Raw genomic sequence first — 24,647 nt, 5'->3', positions numbered from 1 at the left:
AGTAATGGTAAAGAATCCATATTTTGAAAAGGTTAACTTGTTAGTTGTTAGTTTACTAGTTGTTAATTTTTAGCTGCTTCCCATTTACATTTAACAAAATAAGTATAATAAATTTAAGAGATTTTTTTTCATTTTATCAATTATTTAGATCATTCCTTTATGCCCTGTGAAGGTAAAATATATTTTAAAAACACTGGTATACAAAGGATTCAACAAACATCACAGGTCTTTCCTCCCCACTGCTGTCAGACTCCATAATAAAGACTTTAACTGATCAAGCACACACATCCATACATATGCAATAATACTAAGTGCAATAATCCTTTCTGTCATCGTTGTATTTTTACTCAGTTGTATATAGTATTTGTATTTGTATTCTATTTTTATCTTATTGTATATTTATTTTATTTTATTCTACTGTATATAGTATTTTATTTTATTCTATTCTGTACAGTTGTGTACTGTATTTATTCTTATTGTATTCTAATTTTTGCCTCATAACTTTTGCACTGTCCACTTCCTGCTGTGACAAAACAAATTTCCCACGTGTGGGACTAATAAAGGCTATCTTATCTTATCTTATCTTATCTTATCTTATCTTATCTTATCTTATCTTATCTTAATACATCTAAATAATTTCATTACTATAGAAGAAGAGTGTTATGGAAGCCTTATAAACTTTGGGTAAAGTGTGGTATAAAAACAAAAATTAAACAAAGATATTAAACACAGAGTGCTGACTTTGAAAGAAAGAAAGACTGGCTGCCACAAAACAAGTAGCACGTTTGAATAAATTATTGTTGTTATATTATTATTGTTAAAGTTTATCATCTTGGGCGTATTTGCCTGCAGCCGGCATCTAAAGTTCAAAACTGCTCTCCTTCACTTTGCAGTTCAGGCTACAAACAGCTGCTGACGCCTGAAACTGTCTCATTCGGCTCTGCTGTGGATTTAATTCAGTTTGCTCGGATTGGTTCTTGTCACTCTGGACTCTCTGTCTGACTCTTTAATACATATATTTGTATCTGAGTGTTGATGTTTTTTGACAACCTGACTTGGAGTAGGTGTATCTGATGACTTATGGTCATGCACTGGTGCGTGTGTTTATGACTTATTGTGCTGTTACTGGTGCTGCTGAGTGCTGCATTATTTTCACAGTTCACATTTGTAATGATTTCCGTTGAATTTGTGTGGTAAATGTAATCAGAAAAGTTATTGGTAATGTTATCTCAGATATTTTAATCACATGGATACATCCATGTGCAGTTTTGCTTAATTAAAAAGAGAACTTCACAGTGTTTTCTAAAATTATCTTACATTTCCAGCCAATTATCAGCGTCCTTAGCTACTTTGACTATCCATTACGTTGGAGATCAGTGACCCTGATGTTCAGAAATATCTTTTAGTTTATACAGTTAAACAGCTGCCATTTATATTCTTTTGTGTTGCCTCTAAAGACTATACAGTGGACACAATGTTAAAGTGGAAGGGGCCCTATTGCGCTCATTTCTGATTTTCTATATTTTTATTATTTGATTCTGCTAGTTTTGCATGATTCACAACTGCAAATAATCCTCATGTAATTAAGATGAGCACTGATGTAGCCCTCTCAATGCTATTTCATTCCTCTCCCTTTTATGCCAGCTTTCTCCTGATTGGCTGCCCCTTGCAAGTAAAAGATGTGGCCAGCAGGTGAGTGGGGCTTCTTTGATGTGTTAGTTTTTAAGTTATTTCTGCTCCACAAATCAGGTGATTGCTCCTGGATAAACCAGTTATCCAGTTTAGGAATCAGTTACTTTTCCATATAGAGTCAGGTGTGTATTTACTTGAGTTTTCTTTGTGTTGTATTACAATTTGTGTAACAAAAACGCAAATACTTTTACACAAAACTGTAGACCAGACTTAAATATTGGCAACCAACTTTATTTATGGTAATTTTCTATTATCAGAGGATGAATGAATGAGTATCAGAGGCACATAACTGTCCTCTACTATGTAAATATATATATTTTTTCAAAGAGGCTAGTTAGCATATACTTACTTCAGAAGATGATCCACCAGGATAGCCCTATTTTTTCTGTGTACCGCCTGTTTGTTTGCTTAGCAGATACACTTGTACATGTTAACAGGATAACTTGTCCACTATTAGCAGATAAACTTGTTTAAAATCATGTAACCATAATCATATGTTAACACAAACTGAATACTATAGATAGTTTGTTGATTTTCTCTTTGCTTTTTAATCAAGAGGCCATGAGCTAACCACTTTATTTAAAAAAAACAAGTCAGTGTCATTTAGGGTAATGCATGAATGCACCGGTCTCTTAGATGTTTTCTGGTAGCTTTTGAATTCAGCTTACAATTACCGATACCCTGTGTGCACATGTGACATGATCCATGCATATCAGGGGTTTCGTTCACACGTACTACATTTTTAAAGTGAAAAAGATTATATTTGTTAGGTTGATATTAAACATTTTTGCATTAAATGATCACTGTTTGCTCAGGTTAGGAAATGCACATTTGTAAATTATTTTACATGTTCAAATTAGCCAAATTATGCAGATTGCCCACTCACTAGATCTTATTCATCTACTTAGTTACTTTCTTAACCAAATTTTGCCTCTAGTGACCTTTATTTCTCAATTTTGTGAAGACTCGTCAGAAACTAAAGTTGTAAAATGATACTGCAGTGAATACCTTTGATAGGTTACCAGACTCAGTTCTTGCTCATGGAAAATAACTTCTGTCTGTCATCGTGGCCTCTGTAAATCAGTTTAAAATGTATGTCAAAGTGTAAAGTGCTGTGCAAAAGTCTTGACCCACATGTAATTTCTCTATTTTTTGCTCCCAAGGAACCAGACTTGAGATTTAAAACAAAAAAAGTGGTTTTGAGCTGTAGTTCTCCAGGCTTTCTGAAGGTCTTTCAAGTTTTTCTTTGGGCATTGGCTGCTTTTCCACTCATTTACAGGCCAATCCTTGTAGCTGACTATTTTTAGAGGAATAATCATGAAAGGCACCTGTCTCAAGGGATGAACCAGCATTGTGTGTACACATAACAGATGGCTTAGCAAGGAGCCAATTCAAAACTGTATCTTTTGCAGTCTTTTGCTACCAGCCAGCAATAAAACCGTATAATTTATTCTCATTTCTATTTTTAGATAGATAAACAGAGTTTGACTGGCATCAAATGGAATCTTTCCACAAACGAGGTGATTTTGAGCTCAACTGGGAGAACCTAGTCAACTATTACTTATGTACTCCACAAATCTGGCTTTTATGGAAGAATGGCAGCTTGAATACATCATCCCGACTGTGAAGCATGGTGGTGGTAGCGTCATGATGCAGTGGTGCCTTTTTTCAACAGGAACAGGATAGCTGGTCAGAGTTGATGGGAAGATGGATGGTGCTAAATACAGGTCAATCCTGTAAGAAGTCATGTTAGAGGCTGCAAAAGACTTGAGACTGTGATGGGGGTTCCCCTTAATCACAGTATACTCACATGTCCCTGTTAAAATGCAAAAGAATCTGTGGCAAGCCTTTTAAATTGGTGTTCATAAATGCCCTCCATCCAATCTGACTGAACTGAAGCTATTGTTCATAGAAGAATGGGCAAAAATTGAAGTCTGAATGTGCAAAGGTGGTAGAGACATGCCCATGGTAACTGCAGTGACAGGTGGTTTGGTATGGTTTTGACTCAGGAGGACTGAATACAAACGCACTTCACACTTTTCAGACTTTTATTTATAACGAATTTTGAGCATCATGTATGACATCACTTCCACTTTACAATTACAGTATGCACTACTTTGTGTTGGTCTGTCGTATAAATTTAAAATAAAATTTAAGTTTGTAGTTGTAACAGGACAAAATGTGGAAAAGTTTAAGGGTTGTGAATACTTTTTCAAGGCACTGTATCTACTGCAGACGAATAGTGTCTGAAGATCATGTCCTTAAGAAAAAAAGGATTCTCTTTAATTCAACTCAATTCAATTTTATTTATATAGCAGTCACAACTGTTGCCACTAGGGATGGGTACCGGTGTCCGGTGCCATCATAAACGGTAGTAACCAGACCGAAAAGCAGCGCACATTTCGGTGCTTTATTTTGGTGCTTTTTTTTCCTGAGCTGTGATACACTTCTAGCCAATCATTTTACGTTTCCGAGGATAGTAGGCGGGTCCAGGTACGTACGTTCCTTTAGAGCAGAGCTACAGATTAAAAATGCCCAAGGCGAAGCGGTCAAAGTCTGGCTGTACTTCACAGCAAAATATGCAAACTCAGCAGCCTGCAACAAGTGCTTTAAGGTGATACTGTGCAAAGGAGGTAACACCTCAAATCCGATGAAACACCTGACGACGCATAGCGTTGTTTTTTTTTTAAAGCCGAGAAATGCGCCGTATTTGATGGCAGCAGCAGCCGTTCTTCTCTGCGTGAGTAGCTTTATGTTGTTCGTGTGTAATTTACGTTGAGTAGGCTAACCACGTTATTACATTAATGCATGTAAGGTGAACTAGCAAACATCATCATAGCTACATGCAGCTGTCTTCTTGTTTGATGGCAGATACTCCCTTCACCCTGGCCAAAAAGGCTAAAATGACCAAAGAAAAAGAGGGAAACAGCTAAACATGAGAGGTTTTTGGACAAAGTTTGTATTTTTTCCATTGTTTAAGCACTGCTTCCAGCCAAGAGTGATACCATATATGCCCCATAGCTGCAGAAAAGGCTAACATTGTTATCTTTTTACAAAAAACCAGCTGAATATGAGAGGTTTTTGGCCCAATTTTGTGTTCTCCATTCTTTAAGCACCGGTTTGAGCACCGTTTGAGCACCGGCACCGTTTCAAAAGTACCGATTTGGCACCGGTATCGGATAAAACCTAAACGATACCCATCCCTAGTTGCCACAAGGTTCACTTCACTTCAATTCAATTTTCAATTTATTTTTTTTATACAGCACAAAATTACAACAGTCACCTCAACCTCTTGCAAAACCAGGCTCGTGGAGGAGCAGCCACGACTGTTTGGGGAGGAGGAAACAGGACAATAGACACGCTGCGGAAGAGAGCCAGAGATTAATAATAGCTAATGATTAAATGCAGACGGGAGTATAAACACATAGAGAGTGAAAAGAGGAGCATGAAGAAGAATGGTTCATTGCATCATGGGAAACCCAGCAGCCTAGGCTTATTGCAATGGAATTAGGGGCAGAGAGACAGGACAAAAGGCAAACTATGGAAGAAAGCCTGAGTTTAATAATTGCTTATGGTATACGTTAGTGGTGCAACGGCTCAAAAATCTCATGGTGACAAAATTTTAACATTTACTTATTAACTTATTTAAGTATTTTTGCCTTTTAAAAAACTCAACTATAATTGCTTATGGTATACTCAACTCAAGACTCATTCCACGCAATTATATAAAAACAAATTAAGGTAAAATATAGGGCAGTACAGGGCTTTGTATCTACCACTCCGTAGCTTTCCGTTTCCCTGGAGGTCCACCCGTTTGTAGTTGGGCAACAGAAGATGACTGGGACAGTTCAGCCATAACTTTAAACTTTTCCTGCTCATACATGCTTGGAACGATCTTGCGGGATATCATAGCGTGTCTCAAGCACGTTCATCATAGATTAAACCCCTTGTTTTGCACAACGGAATACGGCCTCCCGTCTGCAGCTAAACACCCCAGTAGCTTTTGTAATAGCTTTAGCCCGGGCGGACTGGGCAGCAAAGGGCTGCTTAAATACTGCAAACTCCTCTACTCCTCCACTTGGACCGCTAGCGCTGGCCATAACTATCGCTTGACAGACCCACCAGATTCCTTTTTCGAATCTTTGGATCATGTGCGTGCCGAACCGTGGAGTGGGATCGGTTCGGATTATGGATCATTCGTGATCCGTTGCACCACTAGTATACATCAGGTCCTTCAGTTGATCCTTCTACTGTTCTACAAAGTCTCATCAAAACTTGTCTCAATGGAAGGCCATTCTTAAGGAAGGGAACTGGACTAACAAACGTTTGCAACAGAACTTTGAAGTTTTTGCTCAGATTGTCTCGCCGTGGAGGTCAAGAGAGGTCACTGAGTGTAGTCATCTATAAAACATGATGTAGGCTGTGTCATGGTTTGGTGCTGGATTTTAGTTGTGTTGGAGATCCTGATGGAATTTACGGACTGATGGAAATATGAACCTGCGAATGCAACAAAGTACAGTCAAAAGCACAGATTCGACATACAATACCATTTGGAAAGTATCTCATTGTCAACTACTCCATTTTTCTGCTTGACAATGATTTCGAACACTCCCAATACAATATAAGTAAACCAGGATAGAAAAACACACAACTGAACACTCTCAGCCAGGGACTAGGCCTCCTCAGAGCTCAGACCTCAATGTTATCAAAGCAGTTTATGATCATCTTGAAAGAAAACAGACAGCAATAAAAATCCAAAGAAGAGCTTTGGAATGTTCTTAAAGAAGCCTGGAGAACTATTCCTGAAGACTTCTTAAAGAAATGTCAAGAAAGCTCCTCCAAGGTTCAGGCTGTGTTGAAGAATAAAGGTGATCATACCACATGTTAACTTTCAAGCTTGTTAGAATTGCACAAAGTCTGTTTTTGCCGTATATACTGTATTTCCATGTATGTCACATTTCAATAAATTTCCTATTTTGACTAAAAAGTGTGCAAGCCTTGAGGGCTGGCTGAAGGCACAATACTGTACGTTATCTTAAAATCTATATACTCTTTCCCAGTACTGCATTTTGATACTGTTCTCTGTTAGGCAAAAAACTCTATGGTGGTAACCTATTAGGCAAGTAATAGGTCAAGATCACCTCTAGATGGTCAGGAACCAGCAGCTTCACCAGCTTCTCTTCTTGTGATCAGGACAATTTTTTAGTTGCGTAGCAATTCTCCCTTGAGCCCAAATGATGCTTGATGTTCTGGGCTTATATTTAGAGAGAACAGGTGTCACTGGAAGCAACAACAAAATATAAATATTAGAGGATCAGTTATTTATTTTGACTGTCTGATTCATAGACAAAAACGATGGATGTAGCTTCCTGGTTGGAAAAATTAGGCCACTGCAGGAATACTTTAACCTGCGTCTTAAGGCCACCAGATGTTGGCAACCACCTAATGACCAAGTCATTTCCTAATGAGTTTGTTTATGGTCTGACTGAAGGTACAGTCAGAAATAAGTCACATAATTGGTCAGTGAATATAGCTAGCAGTTCCAGGAAGTGGTAAACTCACTGACAAGGTTATCGTGAATAATTATTTGATATAAGGATTTTTATAATTAATTTATAACAGTAGGAAAAACCATAAAGGTGCAATTAGCTATAAAGACTTAACACCACTTTTTGCACCACTTTTAATTTTTTTCCTGCTCTTGAGCTTCACATTTATTTGAGGCTAATAATTAATGAAAATAACAACAACAAAAGAATTACAGAGAGTTCAGCAACAGCTCCTATCATCCTCAACTTTCTTTACCCCTGCTTGTTTCTGTTTTTGGCAAATAAACCTTGCTGGGACAGCAGGTGTGAAATCCTCTCTCGTCGTTGTGTCTAAGTAGAAAAATGTAGCCTATAGGTCTAGTCATGTACTACTGACTTGTGACACAGTAAGCATAGATGGGCCAGTTGTCCCAGCTTTGTAGCTTAGTACTCGCAGTACTAATCCGTTCATCAATTTCCCATTTCCCTCCACTTATCCCATTCCGGGTCGTGGTGAGGATGGAGTCTATCCCAGGGTACACCCTGGACAGGTCCTCAGTTTGTCACAGGTTTAACTACAGGCACTTTAGAATCACGAGTTAAGCTATGAAGCACGTCTCTGAAATGATCACATACTCACGTATCAAATTTTAGCACTTGGTGTTAACTGATTTAACACCATCCCTGAGGTATTTTTTGCTACTTTTACACTTAAATTTGATGCTTAAAAGGTTCAGAAGAAAAATGGAATGCCTTTCACAGGACGTGGCATATTTCTCTGGAGAACTCTGCTACAGTAAATGGGCCAAACCCATCTGGCAGGTAGATGGAGTGGCAGCAGTGACAGGTGACAGCTAAAATGACTCCACATCCCGACACTGTAATCAGTCTGTCCGTTCTGCCGTAGCCTCTCTGTTTCGACTTCTCTGCAAACCAGAAGCAGAAACTTCCTCCTGCTACTCCTGCATGCATGTAATCTGTCAACCTCTTTAATTCGGCGGGCCTCTCGTCCTCCAGCAGCTCCTTGTCGGCTTTGTGGGATTGAGAGAATGGAGGGATAGAGGCTGCCTAATAGTTTTGCCGGGAGCCTTTGTGTTCCGGTATGTGTTACTGGCTGGGAGCCTTTTTCTGACAGGGGGAGCTTCTTTATACAAGAGGAATAAACAAGTTTTTAATATACTGCCTAAAGAAGGACATAGTTTAATCCATTTGTGGTCAGGTCTCATGATTTTTTTGTTTAAAGTATAACAGCAATGCACCCCCTACTTTTCACAGATTGTCAGAAGTGTTTGGGGTTTTTGATTCTGCGACAAAGATGTTTTTGTTGGTGGGGATAAACTGACTTTGGCCACATTTGGAGGCTGGTAGATGAGTTTAGGTTACATGCTGCACCTTTTCAAAAATGAAGTCCAGTATTGAGCTTTAGAATGAACTGTGCCATATGCAACATTTAGCTGGGTATTTATTTATAAAAGTTTATTTTAACTCGGGAATTTTTTCTCTTTAAAGTTTAGACGGTATGTAACTGATTTACTGGCTGGTTATGCAGTGACAATAAGCTTGAAGCAGGGACACACTCCCAAACTTTTAAGTCCACCGGACAATGCATGGTGTCACTGTCCTCTGCCTCTTTCATTTTGCATTAAGGAAACTTTGGTTTTGTCAAAGGTTGTTTCTAACCAAGCGGCCGTATGCGCATGTATTAAATAAAAGATGCCCATTTAGGTGAATATAGACTTCTACATCATGCTTTTTATTTTCTGTTTTTACTACCCAAAACAACTGATATGATGAGTAACCACTTAACTAAAAAAGATTTTTTAGTCTGTGTTTTTCCCTTAAAGTTTGGTCCTACAGGGTCTAGATGTTAAAAAAAATGCCTTCATTACTTGACTGATAAAAAATTATGATACTTAATGTTTTCTCTTTTTTTCTGTTTTAGTAGTAAGAGTGAAAAGTAGAAAAAGACCAGCATCTTCTTAAAAGACTAAAACATTTTAACAATTTTAGCTTTTATGAAAATTTGAGCAAAATAAAGGCAAAGCCGTCCTGATTGTTCAATAGCCCGGTTCTTAATTATATGTAAATGAAAGGAAGCAGTGGAATTAAACACTGGGTCCTTTGACCCCTTGTTGCCTGACTGGTGGTTTACCATGGAAAGCTGCCATGAGCACCAGTGTGTCCAAAGCTCAAACTTGAGCACAACATTCTGACAGAAGAGCTTTATTCATAGTAAAAGCCTGAGTGTTGAGCCACACAGCTCTAGGAATTAAGTGAGTTGTTTATACTCTTATTTTTATGTCTTTTAAATTAAGTGTGAAGTCATTTAGTTAGAACATTTGGCTTTTTTTTTTTGAGAAATACTGAAGAGTTGCAATCAATTAGAGCACAGCAGTGTGTTTAAATTTGGCAAGTCTGAGAAAATATTCAGATGTGAAATGTCAGGCAGAGTGTTGGCAGTTAGCTTTACTATAATTGTGAATCTTCTGTTTGGTCTCTGTAGCAGTTTAATTTTCTTTTCCATTCCTGCTGCTTGTTCCATAAACTTTGATCTGGTCGTGCTTAGCTCTTGCAAGTCGTATTTCATGGATGCAATAACGCTTTAATTATGCATATGAGTAAACTGCACTACAAATCTAACAAAAGAATTCTCAAAATTCCTTGCAAGTAGCACCAAACGTTCTTTAAGTACTGCACGTGCTATCAAGCTGCTTGGTGTTGGTGAAAATATGTGCGGATATTTGTGCTAAAACACAAAATCACTTTATAACAGCAAACATGTCCTACAATGCTGAGTTTGTCCTCCAAGGCAGTTAAGTCATAGGAGGAGTTGCAGTTGACAGAAGGCAGATGACCCAGCTGCAGTCCCAACAGCAACACTCAAGTCATTTCTGGGTCACTAGTGGGCAGAAGAACTCAGTAGCGAGCCCACAAAAGCACGTAGGACTAATACATTTTGGCACCGTGTTAGCAAAAAGTTGCCAGATGTACATGTCATGTACATTCCACTCCTGACAACCAGTGTTGGTCAATTTACTTGAAAAAGGTATTAGTTACTAATTACTGATTACTTTTCCAAGAAAGTAAGTACTTTAGTGATTACTTATTTTCAAAAGTAATTAGTTACTTATTTTTTAAAAAGAACCTGAATACATAAAGCAACAGACCTTTCAGCCCAATTCTATTTTTTTATGCATAATCCATCATATAAAACTGAATAAATTTAAAGCTTGTTGTATTAGTTTTAATCTTTAAACTTGATGCACATTGCATCAAGCAAAAATTTAATTATATGCAACAGTCTTTGACTTGAAGAAATTTGTTTAACATTTAAACCTATTTTCTGCATATTCCAGCATATAAAATGTAATAATTTTTGTGTTTACACTCACTCTTTCAAATAGATGCAATGAAAACACAGCAAAGGATAAATAAAATCAAAGATTCAGCTGCACTAGGTCCTGTTCCTCTTAAATCTGTTGTCACCTGTTTAGCAGGAGTGGGGCCGGTGGAGGTTTGCCCAGTGCCGCAGCAGTCATGTCAGTTGGGGGATCTGTGGGTTTCTCTGTGAATTTCACATTCCCGTGCCGGCGTGCTAGGTGCTTGCTCAGGTTTGAAGTTCAATTTTTTGCTGTAGAAAGAAGTTTTCTTCCCACACAGTGTGTGAGTGTACAGCGCACACTAATGTTTTTGTCACTTTTTACAGAATCAAACTCAAAGTAATGTCAGTTCAGTACTTCCACGCTTTAAACGCTGCATGGTTGTACTCTCTCCCACACTCCATATTATCCATTATTGGTCTGCACACATCTGTTGCTGCCACGGACGTTGGCAGCTCATACGTCATTGTCATGAGACACTCACAAAATCACGGTTTAGTAACGCAGTAACGCAGCGTGCTTACGGGAAAGTAACAGTAATCGAATTACTTTTTTGCAATAGTAATCCCTTACTTTACTCATTACTTGAAAAAAGTAATCGGATTACAGTAACGCATTACTGCCCATCTCTGCTAGCAACATATCCCTACATAATTTCCTTAAGGATAATTAAATTCCTGATTGTGATTCTGATGTCAGAGAACACACATTATCGTCTGTTCTATCCCATATGGAAAAGAAATAGTAAAAACTTATAAAAGACTTGCTTAAGATGTGGCCTACTTCATATAGTGAATCATATAAGGCTTATATGATTTACTCATGAAAGTGGCCACTTTCTCATTACTTTCATATATTGTTTTAGTAAGTATCCAAAACATACAAGTCATTTATATAATTTTTCAAGGGATTTTATATCTGTTTTTACTCTTGTATGCTTTTCATACAAGTTTCACACAAGACAGAAACAAACTTTATAAGATTTATATATATCTTTTCCATATGGGATAGCTTCATATCTCTGCTCCTTGGCAGTACAGCTAAGAGAGATTTCCTGATTTAAACCGCTAGTAAAAATTTATGAAATGTATTTGAACCAAAATACCAAGCTTAAAACAGCAGCTTCAGTTACTGTGTAAGCTGTCTTCGGATCTGATGTCAGCGATGAGCAGATATTTGCTTCTTCTCGTCAGATCAGGTGATTATCATGTTCAGCATCATACACATTACTTACAGTGCCCTGCATGCACTTCTAAAATTGGATGGTAAAAGCTAAATGATAAATAATGCTAACATATTATGGAAAATACATAATTACTGTCTCTGTTTATCTTAACCATCTACCTGCAGCAAGGCAGATGTCTGTATGTATGGACATCTGACCTGACTTAAGAGCTATAGGTTTCAACTCATGGTGTCCACTTGGGTTCAGTGAAACCCACTAGTTAAAATCAAAGGCTGTATTTCTTGGACGTATTTACTTTTTGTGAATGGAAGTGAATGTGATGGCCTCGAAGGACCCAGGCTGGGAATTAGGTGAGAGGTGACGTTCGTATACAGGGTGCATTGTTTTTGCTCAAGACCACTTTGACCTGACCTGCGTTATACACACATTGACTGTTCATTGACTGACTAGTACACAGTAACAGCGTTGAACTGCCGACGTTTTTCTTGTGTTTTATAATTTATCCTTTTGTCCAAGATACATTTGCATGTTATTATGACTTTTGGTCTCAGCTGACACTGTGAAGCGAGTGAAATGTAGCTTTATGTTTACTATCCAGGCCATGGATTGTGGCCACGAAGTGGAAAATAGAGCAGCGTTTAAAACAAATTAAAAACAGAAACATAAGAGAACACAGAGATCTGAAACACAAAGCGTTATTCATTGTATTATATTTAGCTTTTTCTTAAATTTTGCCATATTTTGCTTTTTCTCTATCTCCATAGCTACGGCACTACTGTACCTTCAGATTCTTTGCTCACCTAGGACTTCATGATGCACGTAGGGCTTGAAAAAGTGTTTCCAAATGTACTTAGATTTACTCACTCCCCTTACCTGCCAGCTGTATGTTTCTACTTGTCATTCGTGGTGTGTGCGATTGACTGTGCAGAGGTACCAGCTGCTGAGCTGTTGATTCTGGCACTGATTAACCAGTGGATGGCTTTGCTGGCATAGTTTGCTGGCACAGTTTTGCAAGCCAAGTGAGGTCAAACAGGCAGATCATTTTGTGCTTTTATATTCTGTCTCTGGAACAAATGTTCACAGTTTAATCACACTGCTAATAAATACTGGGTTCGTCTCTTCACCTTCGGCACAGTAAGTAAGCTGTTACATCATTTCACTGGGCTCCACAAACTGTGTGTGTTCACGCGCGTGTGTGTGAGAGAGAGAGAGACACATGTTCAGTAAAAGCAGCATGTAACAAAGTCTGTGGGAATATTTAACACATGTCAGTTGTTGGTGTTAGCTAACAAAGCAAAACACCCTGCACTAGTAGTTCAACTGCTATAGCAGTTGAACTACTAGTGCAGGGTGTTTTGCTTTGAGTTATTATAGTTGTATGAGTTATTATACTGTAACCGTTTGGCCTTCTTATTGTGTATTGTGTGATTTTGGCAGAGTAGTGCAATCTAAACCAATTACACCACAACATCTTTTTTTGATAACCACTGTTTTCTTTGCACGCTAACGAGAAAAAACAGAATCTCGTGTTTCTCATGTAAGAGCGTTAGAGTCCCAGTGAGCACTTTACTTGGTTAAAAGTAAAACTTTAGCAGACTAATTTTTTTCACTTAGTCATGAAACATGTGTCTAGTTTTTATCTTTCAAACACAGCAGGCACCCAGTGTCTGCTCCAGGTTTGCAGACTAATATTACCAGAGAGCAACGCACTCAGCAGACCAAAGAGCCTGGATCCTCTCTTAGCTTCACTGAGGTGTTGGAACCTTTCTGCTGAGATTCTTGTCCAGATTGACATCACTGAATCATTGAGTTGCTGCAGATTTGTCAGTTAAAAATCCATGATGTCCATGAATCTCCCACTACATCTTCTGCCACATTATAAAAGTGCCCTCATGTTGAGATGCTTTGACTGAGATGTCTGAGTACAGTGAACTCAGTGTCAACCTTTGATGCATAGTTTACGCCAAATTTGGACCCTGTCATCTGAATGAATTAGACCAGGCAACCTTTTTCCAATCTTCTTCCAATTTTGGTGATCTGTGTGCATTGCAGCCTCAGTTTCCTGTTCTTAGATGATGGGTTTGGTAACCAGCGTGGTCTTCTGCTGCTGTAGCCCATCTGCTTTAAGGTTTCAGATGCAGTGCATTCATTATAGAAATAGTAATGTTGTCTTCTTAGTTTTGTTCATGGTTCTTGTTAGCTATGCATATTCAATATCAGTTGTAGAGTTTTAGGGAAGTGCAGACACAAACATTTTATTTTGGTGAGCTGCACATTTTTAACATCCTTACACTATTTATTACTTTTATTCATTGTTTTCAGTGTGACTATGTAAAGACATTTTGCTGACTACATTAGAAATTGATTTCTTTGAAAACCAATTTTTGTCCTGTATATTCATCCAGGGATGCTATTTTATCTAAAAGCTACAGGGTGTTACTGAAATTATTTGAAATGGTAAATGAAGCTGTGGCATCATCTGTCAGTGTGCTGTGTGAAATCTAAATAAAAACAGAATGCAATGATTTTACAATAGAACATTAAATATTTAAACTGAGAAAATGTGACGTTTTAAGAGAACAATTGGCTGATTTAGATTTTGATGGCAACAACACATCAGAATTATTGAGGCAGAGTATCCATATTTTCCATAAAGAAATTAAAATTTGTCTGACCACAGAACAGTTTGCTACTGTTTAATTTCTCGATCCCATTTGGCTTATAATTTGCATGATAGCGCTTTAACCTGCATTTATTGCTAGCATAGTTCACGGTGTTCTTGGACAGTGACTTCTGGAAGCGTTCCTGAGACCATGGAGTGATTTTTAATGGCGCAACCAAGACTGCAACTGAGGGTCCAAAGTTTACAGGCATCCAATATTGACTTTAAATTTCATTCAAGTCAGTTCAATTCAGTGCAATTCTATTCAATACTATTTATCACGCCAAATCACTGTAACAGTTGCCTTACGTTATATTGTAAGGTAAAGACCCTGCAATAATACAAAAAAACCCCAACAAACAATGCCAACAATCATATGACCCCATATGAGCAAGGAAAAACTCCCTTTTACCAGGAAGAAACCTCCAGCAGAACCAGGCTCAGAGAAGCGCCCTGTTTCTTGCACACAGATTGCACAGTTAAGCTAATTAGCTGCTAAATGTTTCTTAAACATTTTTTTAAGTACCACTAAATGTGTTTCTGGCATCACATTTAAAATGAGCTAATATTTTTTAAGAAACACTAAAACACATTGAAAAACAGCACCTAAGATGTCTAGAACATGTGCTGAGGATGCCACAAGGAGCGACACGCCCACATAACAAAGAGCGACACCCCCTGAGAAGAGAAAGAAAAGTTGGAGAGTGACTGAGCTGATTGAGCTACTTGTCTTTAGTAGAGACAGGCACAAACAGCAGCAAGAGAACAAGAAGTTTCAGCCTTATGTCCAAAGGACTAATGGCTAAAAATGGCTCTTCGTAAAAGAGCGTTGTCAAGAATGTTGACCCCTTTAGTGGATATGTTAATTGGTTAATTGTAGAGTTAAATAGGGTTCTGTGTTAGGACAAGTTCTGTTTACATTACATCCTTCCTATATAGCCTTACCCTGGGCAGTATAATTACAAGGCATAGCATGTATTTTCACTGCTATGTAGAGGATACCCAGCTTTATCATTCCACGAAGCCAGATAACACCCTGTCTTAGAGTGACGATGACCCCAATACAGCACTTAGGTCTCAGATTGTTGGCTTACTCGTGTTTCTTAGGATATTTCAAAGTAGTATGGGAGGCAGATCCTTCAGCTATCAAGCCACTCTTCTGTAGAGCAAGCTCCCAGCTTGGATTCAGGAGACAGACACCCTCTCTTTAAGATTAGGCTTTAAGACTTTCCTTTTTGCAAAGCTTATAATTAGGGCTGGATCTGGTGACCCTCAATCCTCCCTTATCCTCCCTGGCTCTTTTTCACAGCATGTTTTTGTCCTGTTTTCCTCCCCTCACCCCCAAACAGTCACAGCAGATGGCTGCCCCTCCCAGAACCAGGTTGTGTTGGAGGTGTTTTCTTGTTAAAACTGAGTTTTTCCTTCCCACTGTCACCAAAGTGCTTGCTCACAGGGGCTGGTCTGATTGTTGGAATTTCTCTGTATTATTGTAGAGTACTTTCCGTACAATATAAAGCACTTTGAGGCAACTGTGATTTAGTGCTATACAAATTAAGTATTCTTAAGGAATAATTCTAGTGCATTGCTTGTATGCTTCACAGTAATGAGGCTTTGTGTTGCAAACTGGCACATGCATGTTAGGTAAGTGGGCAAGCCACCCTGGTGACAGATCCTTGAAGCAGTTGACAAAATAGACGACTAGTTACTGTCTTGGTCACGCTCCAGTTAGGTTCAATTTTAAAAACATTCCCTATTTCTCATCCTTTTTCACCGTGTTAACTGTTGTCTGCCTTTTGCCAAATTAGATGATTATGTCTTGTCAGTTTTGGACTGCAAAACTATAATTTTGATGTCTTGGAACTGGGACTGAGTTAGTGCATTCTGAACATATGGACTTGTTCTAAGATGGTGAACTGAAAAGCTCTGAGCTACATAATTTGAAAAAATAAATTCCTTCGTATAAAAAGAAAATCTGCTATGGTCGATATTGTAAATATTGGTATTTGCTCAGAATTTGCAGCAGTTAATTATTTTAATATAGTGTTTCTTCCCTCTCTGCTACAGGACCCGGCCATTCGAGAAGATGCTATAGAATATCCACCTGCATCAAATCATTCATTCACAGCAAATACAGTATATTCCCCTGACATGACCTCCTCCCCTGCCCTGGATGCTAACCCGTTACCCCTCCTTCAGCTTGAGGAGGTGGACTCCAGTAAAGCCACAGAGAGGGTGAGCTCCCCAGGACTTCTGCCTGCTATGTACAGCCCTCCTGTGGGCATGGACAGCCACACCATCTGCATTCCCTCTCCATACACAGACAGTAACCATGACTATAACCACGGGCATGGACCTTTGACCTTCTACAGCCCCTCCATGCTGAGCTACACCAGGTCACCCATCACTGACAGTCCATCATCTCTGTGTCCTCCCCTCAGCCCCTCAGCCTTTTGGCCTTCTCACACTCACCACAATGTACCTTCACTTACTCTGCACTGCACTCAGCCTCTAGTTTATAATGAACCCAGCCCACATGCACCCTGGTTGGATCCCAAAGTTCACAGTATCAGCCCCAGCAGGTAAGATTACTGAGAAAGCACTGATGAAAGCTATTCTTGTGTCAGTTAAATTTAGCTTAAGTGGTAGTAACATTCAAAGACCTAGTTTTCATTCTCTTTTACTTATCCTTGTGAGGGTTGAGGGTGGGGGCTGGGGTGTAGGGGGTCACATAGAGACAGACAACAGAGCTCTAGAAGCTCTGGCAGACATGTTTTTGGCAAAAGACTTGGCATTATATCGGCTAGCAGCAGCAACTATTAATGAAAGCTACTATTGCGTGCTTTTGGACAAGAGCCAGATCTTTGCTTTAGAAAAAAGCATCTTATTGGTAACTTGCCATACTTTGCACAGATTTTAGGCAAGGCAAGGCAAGGCAAGTTTATTTGTATAGCACAATTCAACAACAAGGTGATTCAAAGTGCTTTACAGAGACATTAGAAACAAAAACAAATAAAAAGCATGATTTAAAATTGATTAAAACAAGCAAACAAACAAACTAACTAATTAACAAACAAACAAACAAACAAACAAACAAACAAACAAAATAGTATATAAAATCAAAACAGATAAAATCAGAACAGTAGATAAAATCAGTAGTTAAATGTAAGTTTTGAAATTTAAGCTTAAAAGTGTGGATTTGGTGCTTTATTCAAATGCAGCTGAGAACAGCTGAGCCTTCAATTTGGATTTAAATAAACTGAGTGTTTCAGCTGATCTGAGGCTTTCTGGGAGTTTGTTCCAGATATAAGGGGCATAAAAGCTGAATGCAGCTTCTCCGTGTCTGGTTCTGACTCTGGGAACTGATAAAAGACCGGATCCAGATGACCTGAGGGATCTGGAAGGTTCATATTGGGTCAGACCATTCAGAGCTTTATAGACCAGCATCAGAACTTTAAAGTCTATCCTCTGACGGACAGGCAGAGCTGGACTGATGTAGTCCACTTTTTTGGTCTTAGTGAGGACTCGAGCAGCAGAGTTCTGAATGAGCTGTAGTTGTCTGACTGCTTTTTTTTTAGGTAGACCTGTAAAGATGCTGTTACAGTAGTCAAGCCTACTAAAGATGAATGCATGGACTAGTTTTTCCAGGTCCTGTTGAGACATTAGATCTTTTATCCTTGAAATATTCTTGAGGTGATAGTAAGCTGATTTTGTTATTGTCTTAATGTGTTTTTCTAAGTTTAGATCTGCATCCATCACTACACCCAAATTTCTCGCCTGGTTTGTGGTTTTTAGATGTATAGATTGAAGTTCTCTGGTGACCTGTAATCGTTTTTCTTTGGGGCCAAAGACTATTACCTCAGTTTTCTTTTTGTTTAGCTGGAGAAAATTGTGGCACAGCCAGTCATTAATTTCCTCGATGCATTTACCAAGAGCCTGTACAGGGCCTTGGTCTCCTGGTGACATTGTGATATATATTTGTGTGTCATCTGCATAGCTGTGATAGTTTATTTTGTTGTTCTTTATAATCTGTGCCAGTGGGAGCATGTAAATGTTAAACAGAAAGGGTCCCAAGATGGAACCTTGGGGAACTCCACATGTGATACTTGTCTGCTCAGATGTGAAGTTACCTATTGATACAAAGTATTTCCTGTTTTCTAAGTATGTTTTGAACCAGTTTAGTACAGTTCCTGAAAGACCTGCCCAGTTCTCCAGTCGTTTGAGTAATATGTTGTGGTCAACTGTATCAAATGCTGCACTGAGATCCAGTAAAACTAAGACTGACATTTTTCCACTGTCTGTATTCAGACATATGTCATTGAACACTTTGGTCAGAGCGGTTTCAGTGCTGTGGTTCTGTCTAAAACCTGACTGGAAGGCATCGTAGCAGTTATTCTGTTTTAAGAAGTAATTGAGCTGTTGAGAAACTGCTTTTTCAATGATCTTACTTAAAAATGGGAGATTTGAGATCGGCCTGTAGTTGTTCATTTGTGTCTTGTCAAGATTGTCCTTTTTCAGTAAAGGTTTTATTACAGCAGTTTTTAGTGGTTCTGGAAACACGCCTGATATTAAAGAAAAGTTGACGATCTGTAACAGGTCTGACTCCAAAGTCTTTGAGACCTTTTTGAAAAAACGTGTTGGCAGGACATCTTAACAGCAGGAGGAGGAGTTCAGTTGACCTAAGATGTCCTCCAGGTCTTTGCTGTTAATAGGGTGAAACTGTTTTATGGTGTTTAAACAGTTTTTCGGTGGACACAGTACATAGTCTGGATCTGCTGTTGATGTACCAATTGCTTGTCTAATCTTTTGGATTTTTTCTGTGAAGAATTTGGCAAAGTCATTGCAGGCCATGGTCGAATGAAGTTCAGCTGCCACTGACACAGGAGGGTTTGTTAGCCTGTCAACTGTAGAAAATAAGACCCGAGCATTATGGCTGTTTTTAGTGATGATGTCAGAGAAGTAGGACCTTCTTGCACTCCTCAGTTGTAAATTATAATTGTGAAGTTTCTCTTTATAGATGTCATAATGAACCTGGAGGTTTGTTTTTCTCCATCTGCGCTCAGCTTTCCTACACTCTCTTTTTTCATTTTTCACTAGTGTGGAGTTTCTCCATGGAGACTTTTTCCTTCCAGAGATAACCTTCACCTTAATGGGAGCAATAGTGTCCATTACATTTAACATGTTAGCATTGAAGCTATTGACGAGCTACTATTTTTAATACTATTTAATACTATTTTTAGACACTAAAAATAGTATTATTTGCCACACAGATCATGAAACAAATTTTAATATTAGCCAAAGATAAGCAAAGTAAACATTTCATGTAAAACTCCATGTAAAAAAGCAATTGCCCCCATAACCTCTCAACTGGTTGTGCCACCCTTGGCGGGAAGAACTGCAATTAAGCATTTGCAATAACTGGCAGTGAGTCTTTCACATTGCTTATTTGCAGAATTGTTTTAATTCAGCCACACATAATTTTGAGCTTGGCCTGTTTAACATTCTGCCTCAATCGGATTTAAGTCCAGACTTTGACTAGGCCACTCCAAATAATCGCCTATGACCAAAAAAAGATAAATTCCATTTTAACAAGAACAAACCTCCGGCAGAACCACCCTCAGGGATGGGCAGCCATCTGCTGCGACCAGTTGGTGGTTAGGCAAGGAACAGAACAAAAGACAAGCTATGGAAGTGAGTAGATATTAATAACAGCTAATGATTCAATGCAAAGTCATAGATAAAGACACAGAATCAACAACTGGTAAGTAAAGAAGAAACAGTACATCCCTCCAGCAGCCTAGACCTATTGCAGTTTAACTAAGGGAGGGTTGAGGGTCATCTAATCTACTCCTATCTATAAGCTTTATCGAAACGTTTTAAGGCTCATCTTAAAAGTGAAGACTCCAAACTGGGAACTTGTTTCACAGAAACAGGGGCCTGAAAGCTGAAGGCTTTGCCTACCATTCTACTCTTAAATGTTCAGGAACCACAAGTAAGCCTGCAGTCTGAGAGCAAAGTGTGCTATTGGGTTGATATGTTAGTATGAAGTCTTAAAGACAGGAGTGCACCTGATTATTCAAGCCCTTGTATGTGAGCAGAAGTATTTTAAAGTCAATTTTGCATTCAAAGAAGAGAAGCCAATATCAGAGAAATATGGTTCGTCTTTCTAGTCCCTGTCAGTTGTCCTGCTACAAATGTGCTTCAGCTTTAGGACACAATGATGGTAGAGCAGAATTCATGGTTCCCTCCCTTACAGCAACTGGTCCAATCAAGAAAGCTGCCCCAAACCATCAGAGTACGACCAACATGTTTGACTGTCAGTATATTTTTCGTGTTCATTTTACGCCAAATTTACCTTCCAAATATTCCAAAAAGTTCAGCTTTTGTCTCATCACTCACCAGATGACATTTGGGCAAATATAAGGGCGGGGGAGTGTCCAACTGTGGGTTTCGCCTTAACCTTCTAAGACCCGAACTCTTCCACGGCATGCATTTTTCATTTCTCTTTGATATTTGGGCTGATTGGGACCCGATGAATATAAAAACAAAGAATACTAGATTTTTTTTTTTTTACCTGATTTTTGTTTCTAAGAAAAATGAGAGCCACAAATGAGGATATTCGTTTAAACATTCGAAAGAACAGTAGCAGTATAATGTCCTCATAAGTGGATATCAAGCCCTTGCAGAGCAAAATTGAGTATTTTGGTCTAAATAACCCAAAATGTGATGTCCACATATGTGGACGCCAGGTCCTAGGACGTTAGAACTCATGGATGCCATTTTTGCCCAGCCTCTTTTTTGATGCTGAATCGTGAAAACTAGCCTTAAGTGAGACAAATAAGGACTGCAGTTCTGAGTTGCTTTGTGAACTACTGGATGACTCGTCTGTGCATTTTTTAGGTAATTTTGGTATGCCAGCCATATCTGGACCACCATTACAAGTTCTCTCCATTTGTGGATAATGGGTCTCATTGTGGTTCTCTGGAGTCCCAAAGTCCTAGAAATGGCTTTGTAACTTTTTTATAGTGATAGATGGGACTTTGTTTTCCATTCATTACTTTTACTAGGGAGGTTTGGTTAGATTTCTTCCCTCAATAAATGAAATTGCCATTTAAAAACCATTTTACAGACCAATACAGACAAAACCAATACAGACAAAGATAACTGAATAATGTGAAACATGCAAGTGTGACAAATATCCAAAAAAGTGGCAATACTTTTCACATTTTCTGCATCACACAACTTCTAGCTGATTTTGAATCAGATCTCTAATCTCTTCTCCAGATCAGGTCATGTGTTTGGCCAAGTTACCGCGGCTAAAAGCGAGCCACCTCTGTGACGGTGACAAATCTGAATTTAAGCTTAACATAACTCGGGAACTATTTTAACCTCCTTTGTTGTACAGCCCTCGGAAAGGGGGAACCCAAACGAGACTAATCTAGTGCCACCATAAAAAAGAAAGATTTCACAGATCATAATTGTTCTATATGTAACTAAAGTTCATTGCTCTTGTAACCACAGCCAGTTAGACGCCTGCTATGGACACCAAATAAGAACAGATAAACAAGCTCCTGTGGGTCGTCGTCCCTTCCTGTCTGCACAGAAGGGTGGCTGTTACAAATGTGCGGAATATGTTACACTTGGTTGTGTAGTAATTCATTGTATGTTCGTATTCTAGTAAATTCTGATACCAGTGTTTAAAATAGCAATTAAGCTAAAAGATGATAGCAATATTTTTTTATTAATTATAAAATTAATTTCTGTTTCTTTTGTGTCTTCAGTTCTCCTCTATATTTGTTGATTAATGTGAGCAGTTAATGGTTATGATGGCACTTATCGTGTTGCATCGATAAATACTATCTGTGATGCGATTTTTCCAGTTGACTTAAATGCTGTTATGGAGACATTTTCAGCAACACAGTACCTGTTGGACAGCTAATGACAGGTGAATGACGGGCTAAAATTTCTAATGTCAAGCTGTCCCTTTCAACGATTCTTCGCTTCCCCTCTGCAGCTCCATCATCAGCTGTAACAAGCTGCTGGGAAAGAAATCTGAAGGAGCGGAAGGAGTGAAATCCTCATCGTGCTCATCTGCACTAGGGAAAGCCGACATGCACTTCTGCGCCGTGTGCCACGACTACGCCTCCGGCTATCACTACGGTGTGTGGTCCTGCGAGGGCTGCAAGGCTTTTTTCAAGAGAAGCATCCAAGGTATGACCTTTTTACTTTATATTTACTCACAATTTTTCTTCTCATCAGCTGAAATAATCCATTACTGTGTTTTCTTCTTTTATTAGGACACAATGATTACATTTGCCCTGCCACAAATCAGTGCACTATTGACAAGAACCGGCGTAAAAGCTGCCAAGCCTGCCGGCTACGTAAATGCTATGAAGTGGGCATGATGAAGTGCGGTGGGTTTTTACTCATCTTCATTAGAATTGGGATATTTCATGATTTCTTGTCTTACAGCAGAGCTAAAATTGACTCAGTTAATAGGTCTGTGAGCTCATTAGACCTTTTGAGCTTTTTTGAAAAGCACGCAGGACAAGTCTTCCTTCCACTGACTGTAAGAATCATCTAAATACTTTTAATTATTTCTGTGACACATGTAAATAGGTAATAGTGTTTCTTTGGGCCTTTAGTGTTTCTTATGATCAGCACATTCCATTCTGTTGCCTGCTCTGTGATTCTGGGCTAACCTTGGTGTGTTAAACTGCAGCTGGGATTGCTCTTTGACATATGAAGCATTGTGTTTATAAATGCCTTTGCTCTTCTTATCAGTACACTGGTCATAGTGTCTGCTAATGCTCAGATAGATCCAGTTTTTTTTTGTTCTTATTAGATTGTTAAAAATATATATTTCCTTCTATTGCATAAAGCACAAGCTTTTTCTCACACGAAGTGTAAAGGAGTTGCAGGTAATTCGGCAACTGTCTGTTGTCTTCATTCACCAGGGGTGAGGCGTGAACGTTGTGGCTTTCGTGGTGCTCGACACCGTCGCGGTGGACCCCAGCCTCGGGATACGACAGGTCAGAGTTTGGTAAGGGTTGGACTGGGTTCTCGGGGTCAACGGCATCTTCACCTGGGGACACCTGAAGACACCTCTGTCCACACTCACTCAAATCACACGCATCACTCAACCATGAACCCAGAGGAGTTCATTTCCCGAATCATGGAGGCAGAGCCGCCAGAGATCTACCTCATGGAGGACCTGAAAAAGCCGTTCACTGAGACCAGCATGATGATGACCCTCACCAACCTGGCAGACAAGGAACTGGTTCTCATGATCAGCTGGGCCAAGAAGATCCCTGGTAAGATCCAAGCTACTCAGTTCAGTCTGTATGTAACTCTTTCACACAAGTACTGCTAAGTAAATGTTTTTCTTTTCTTTAATTCTACTCAGTCATACATTTTTTCTTTTTTGTTACAAAGAATTTTGTGTTAAAAAATGTTCTACATTCTTTATTTTGCAATATTGTAAGATTCAATTGCCATTCTGAAATTGTCAGTAGTGATCTTTTGCAATATGGAGATTATTATAGTGGGTTTGGGGTGGCTGTAGCTCAGGTGGTCACCTACTACCAGAAGGTTGGTGGGTCAATCCCAGTCTGCTCCAGCCTGCATGTCTATTCTTGGGCAAGATACTAACCTCGTGTTGATTGTGCGAATCTTAGATAGAAAGCATTTATTTGTGTAGAGTGCTCAGATAGAGTAGAAAAGCTCTCTATAAGAACCAGTCCATTTACCATTTGTCCTCAAATATGGGAATTTGTCATGATTCGGCTGTGTGGCAGGCAGGAGAGGACCCAAACGCAAACTCACGGAGACAAAACGTAAACTCAAAAACACAGCTTTAATGCTGGCAAAAAGTGAAACACAAAAACAGTACTAAACTAAACTAGGAAAGCTAAACATAAAGTATACCAGGAACTACAGGGAGAATCACACACAGCATGAGGGAGACTACGACACTGACAAACAGAAACACAGAGCCTAAATACACAGAGGGACAACGAGGGAATGAAACACAGAAGGAGAGCACAGCTGGGAGTAATCAGGCTGGACGAGACAGACGCAAAACTAGAAACACTCACATGAGGCATGGACCTTAAAAGTAAAACAGGAAACACACTGACTGAATTCTAAAACACGCAAACTTAACAGCAACTGGGGAGACAGAACATAGGAACCTGAAACAT

General features: G+C 39.0%; 1 protein-coding gene across 5 annotated transcripts in view; it reads left to right on the top strand.

Moving 5' to 3' along the window:
* esr2b (estrogen receptor 2b) overlaps positions 1 to 24,647 on the top strand; it is a 68,406-nt gene that overhangs the window by 4,129 nt on the left and 39,630 nt on the right. For 2 of the 5 annotated variants that reach the window (XM_085258095.1, XM_085258094.1), the window contains exons 2-5: positions 16,513 to 17,027; positions 22,460 to 22,656; positions 22,743 to 22,859; positions 23,403 to 23,759. In XM_085258095.1, coding sequence (XP_085114221.1) covers positions 16,597 to 17,027; positions 22,460 to 22,656; positions 22,743 to 22,859; positions 23,403 to 23,759 — 1,102 coding nt within the window. In that variant the 5' untranslated portion in view covers positions 16,513 to 16,596. Of the gene's footprint in view, positions 1 to 1,644; positions 1,693 to 9,402; positions 9,494 to 12,872; positions 12,921 to 16,512; positions 17,028 to 22,459; positions 22,657 to 22,742; positions 22,860 to 23,402; positions 23,760 to 24,647 lie in introns of those variants that run through there. The other 3 variants (XM_085258096.1, XM_085258097.1, XM_085258098.1) reach the window with 3 other exon arrangements.

The sequence above is a fragment of the Mchenga conophoros genome, linkage group LG19 (genome assembly GCF_057382185.1).
Source record: "Mchenga conophoros isolate Kocher_MC1m ecotype Shallow Benthic linkage group LG19, M_conophoros_male_GT1.1, whole genome shotgun sequence".
NCBI classification, from domain to species: domain Eukaryota; kingdom Metazoa; phylum Chordata; class Actinopteri; order Cichliformes; family Cichlidae; genus Mchenga; species Mchenga conophoros.
This window is presented reverse-complemented; position numbering and strand designations above follow the sequence as displayed.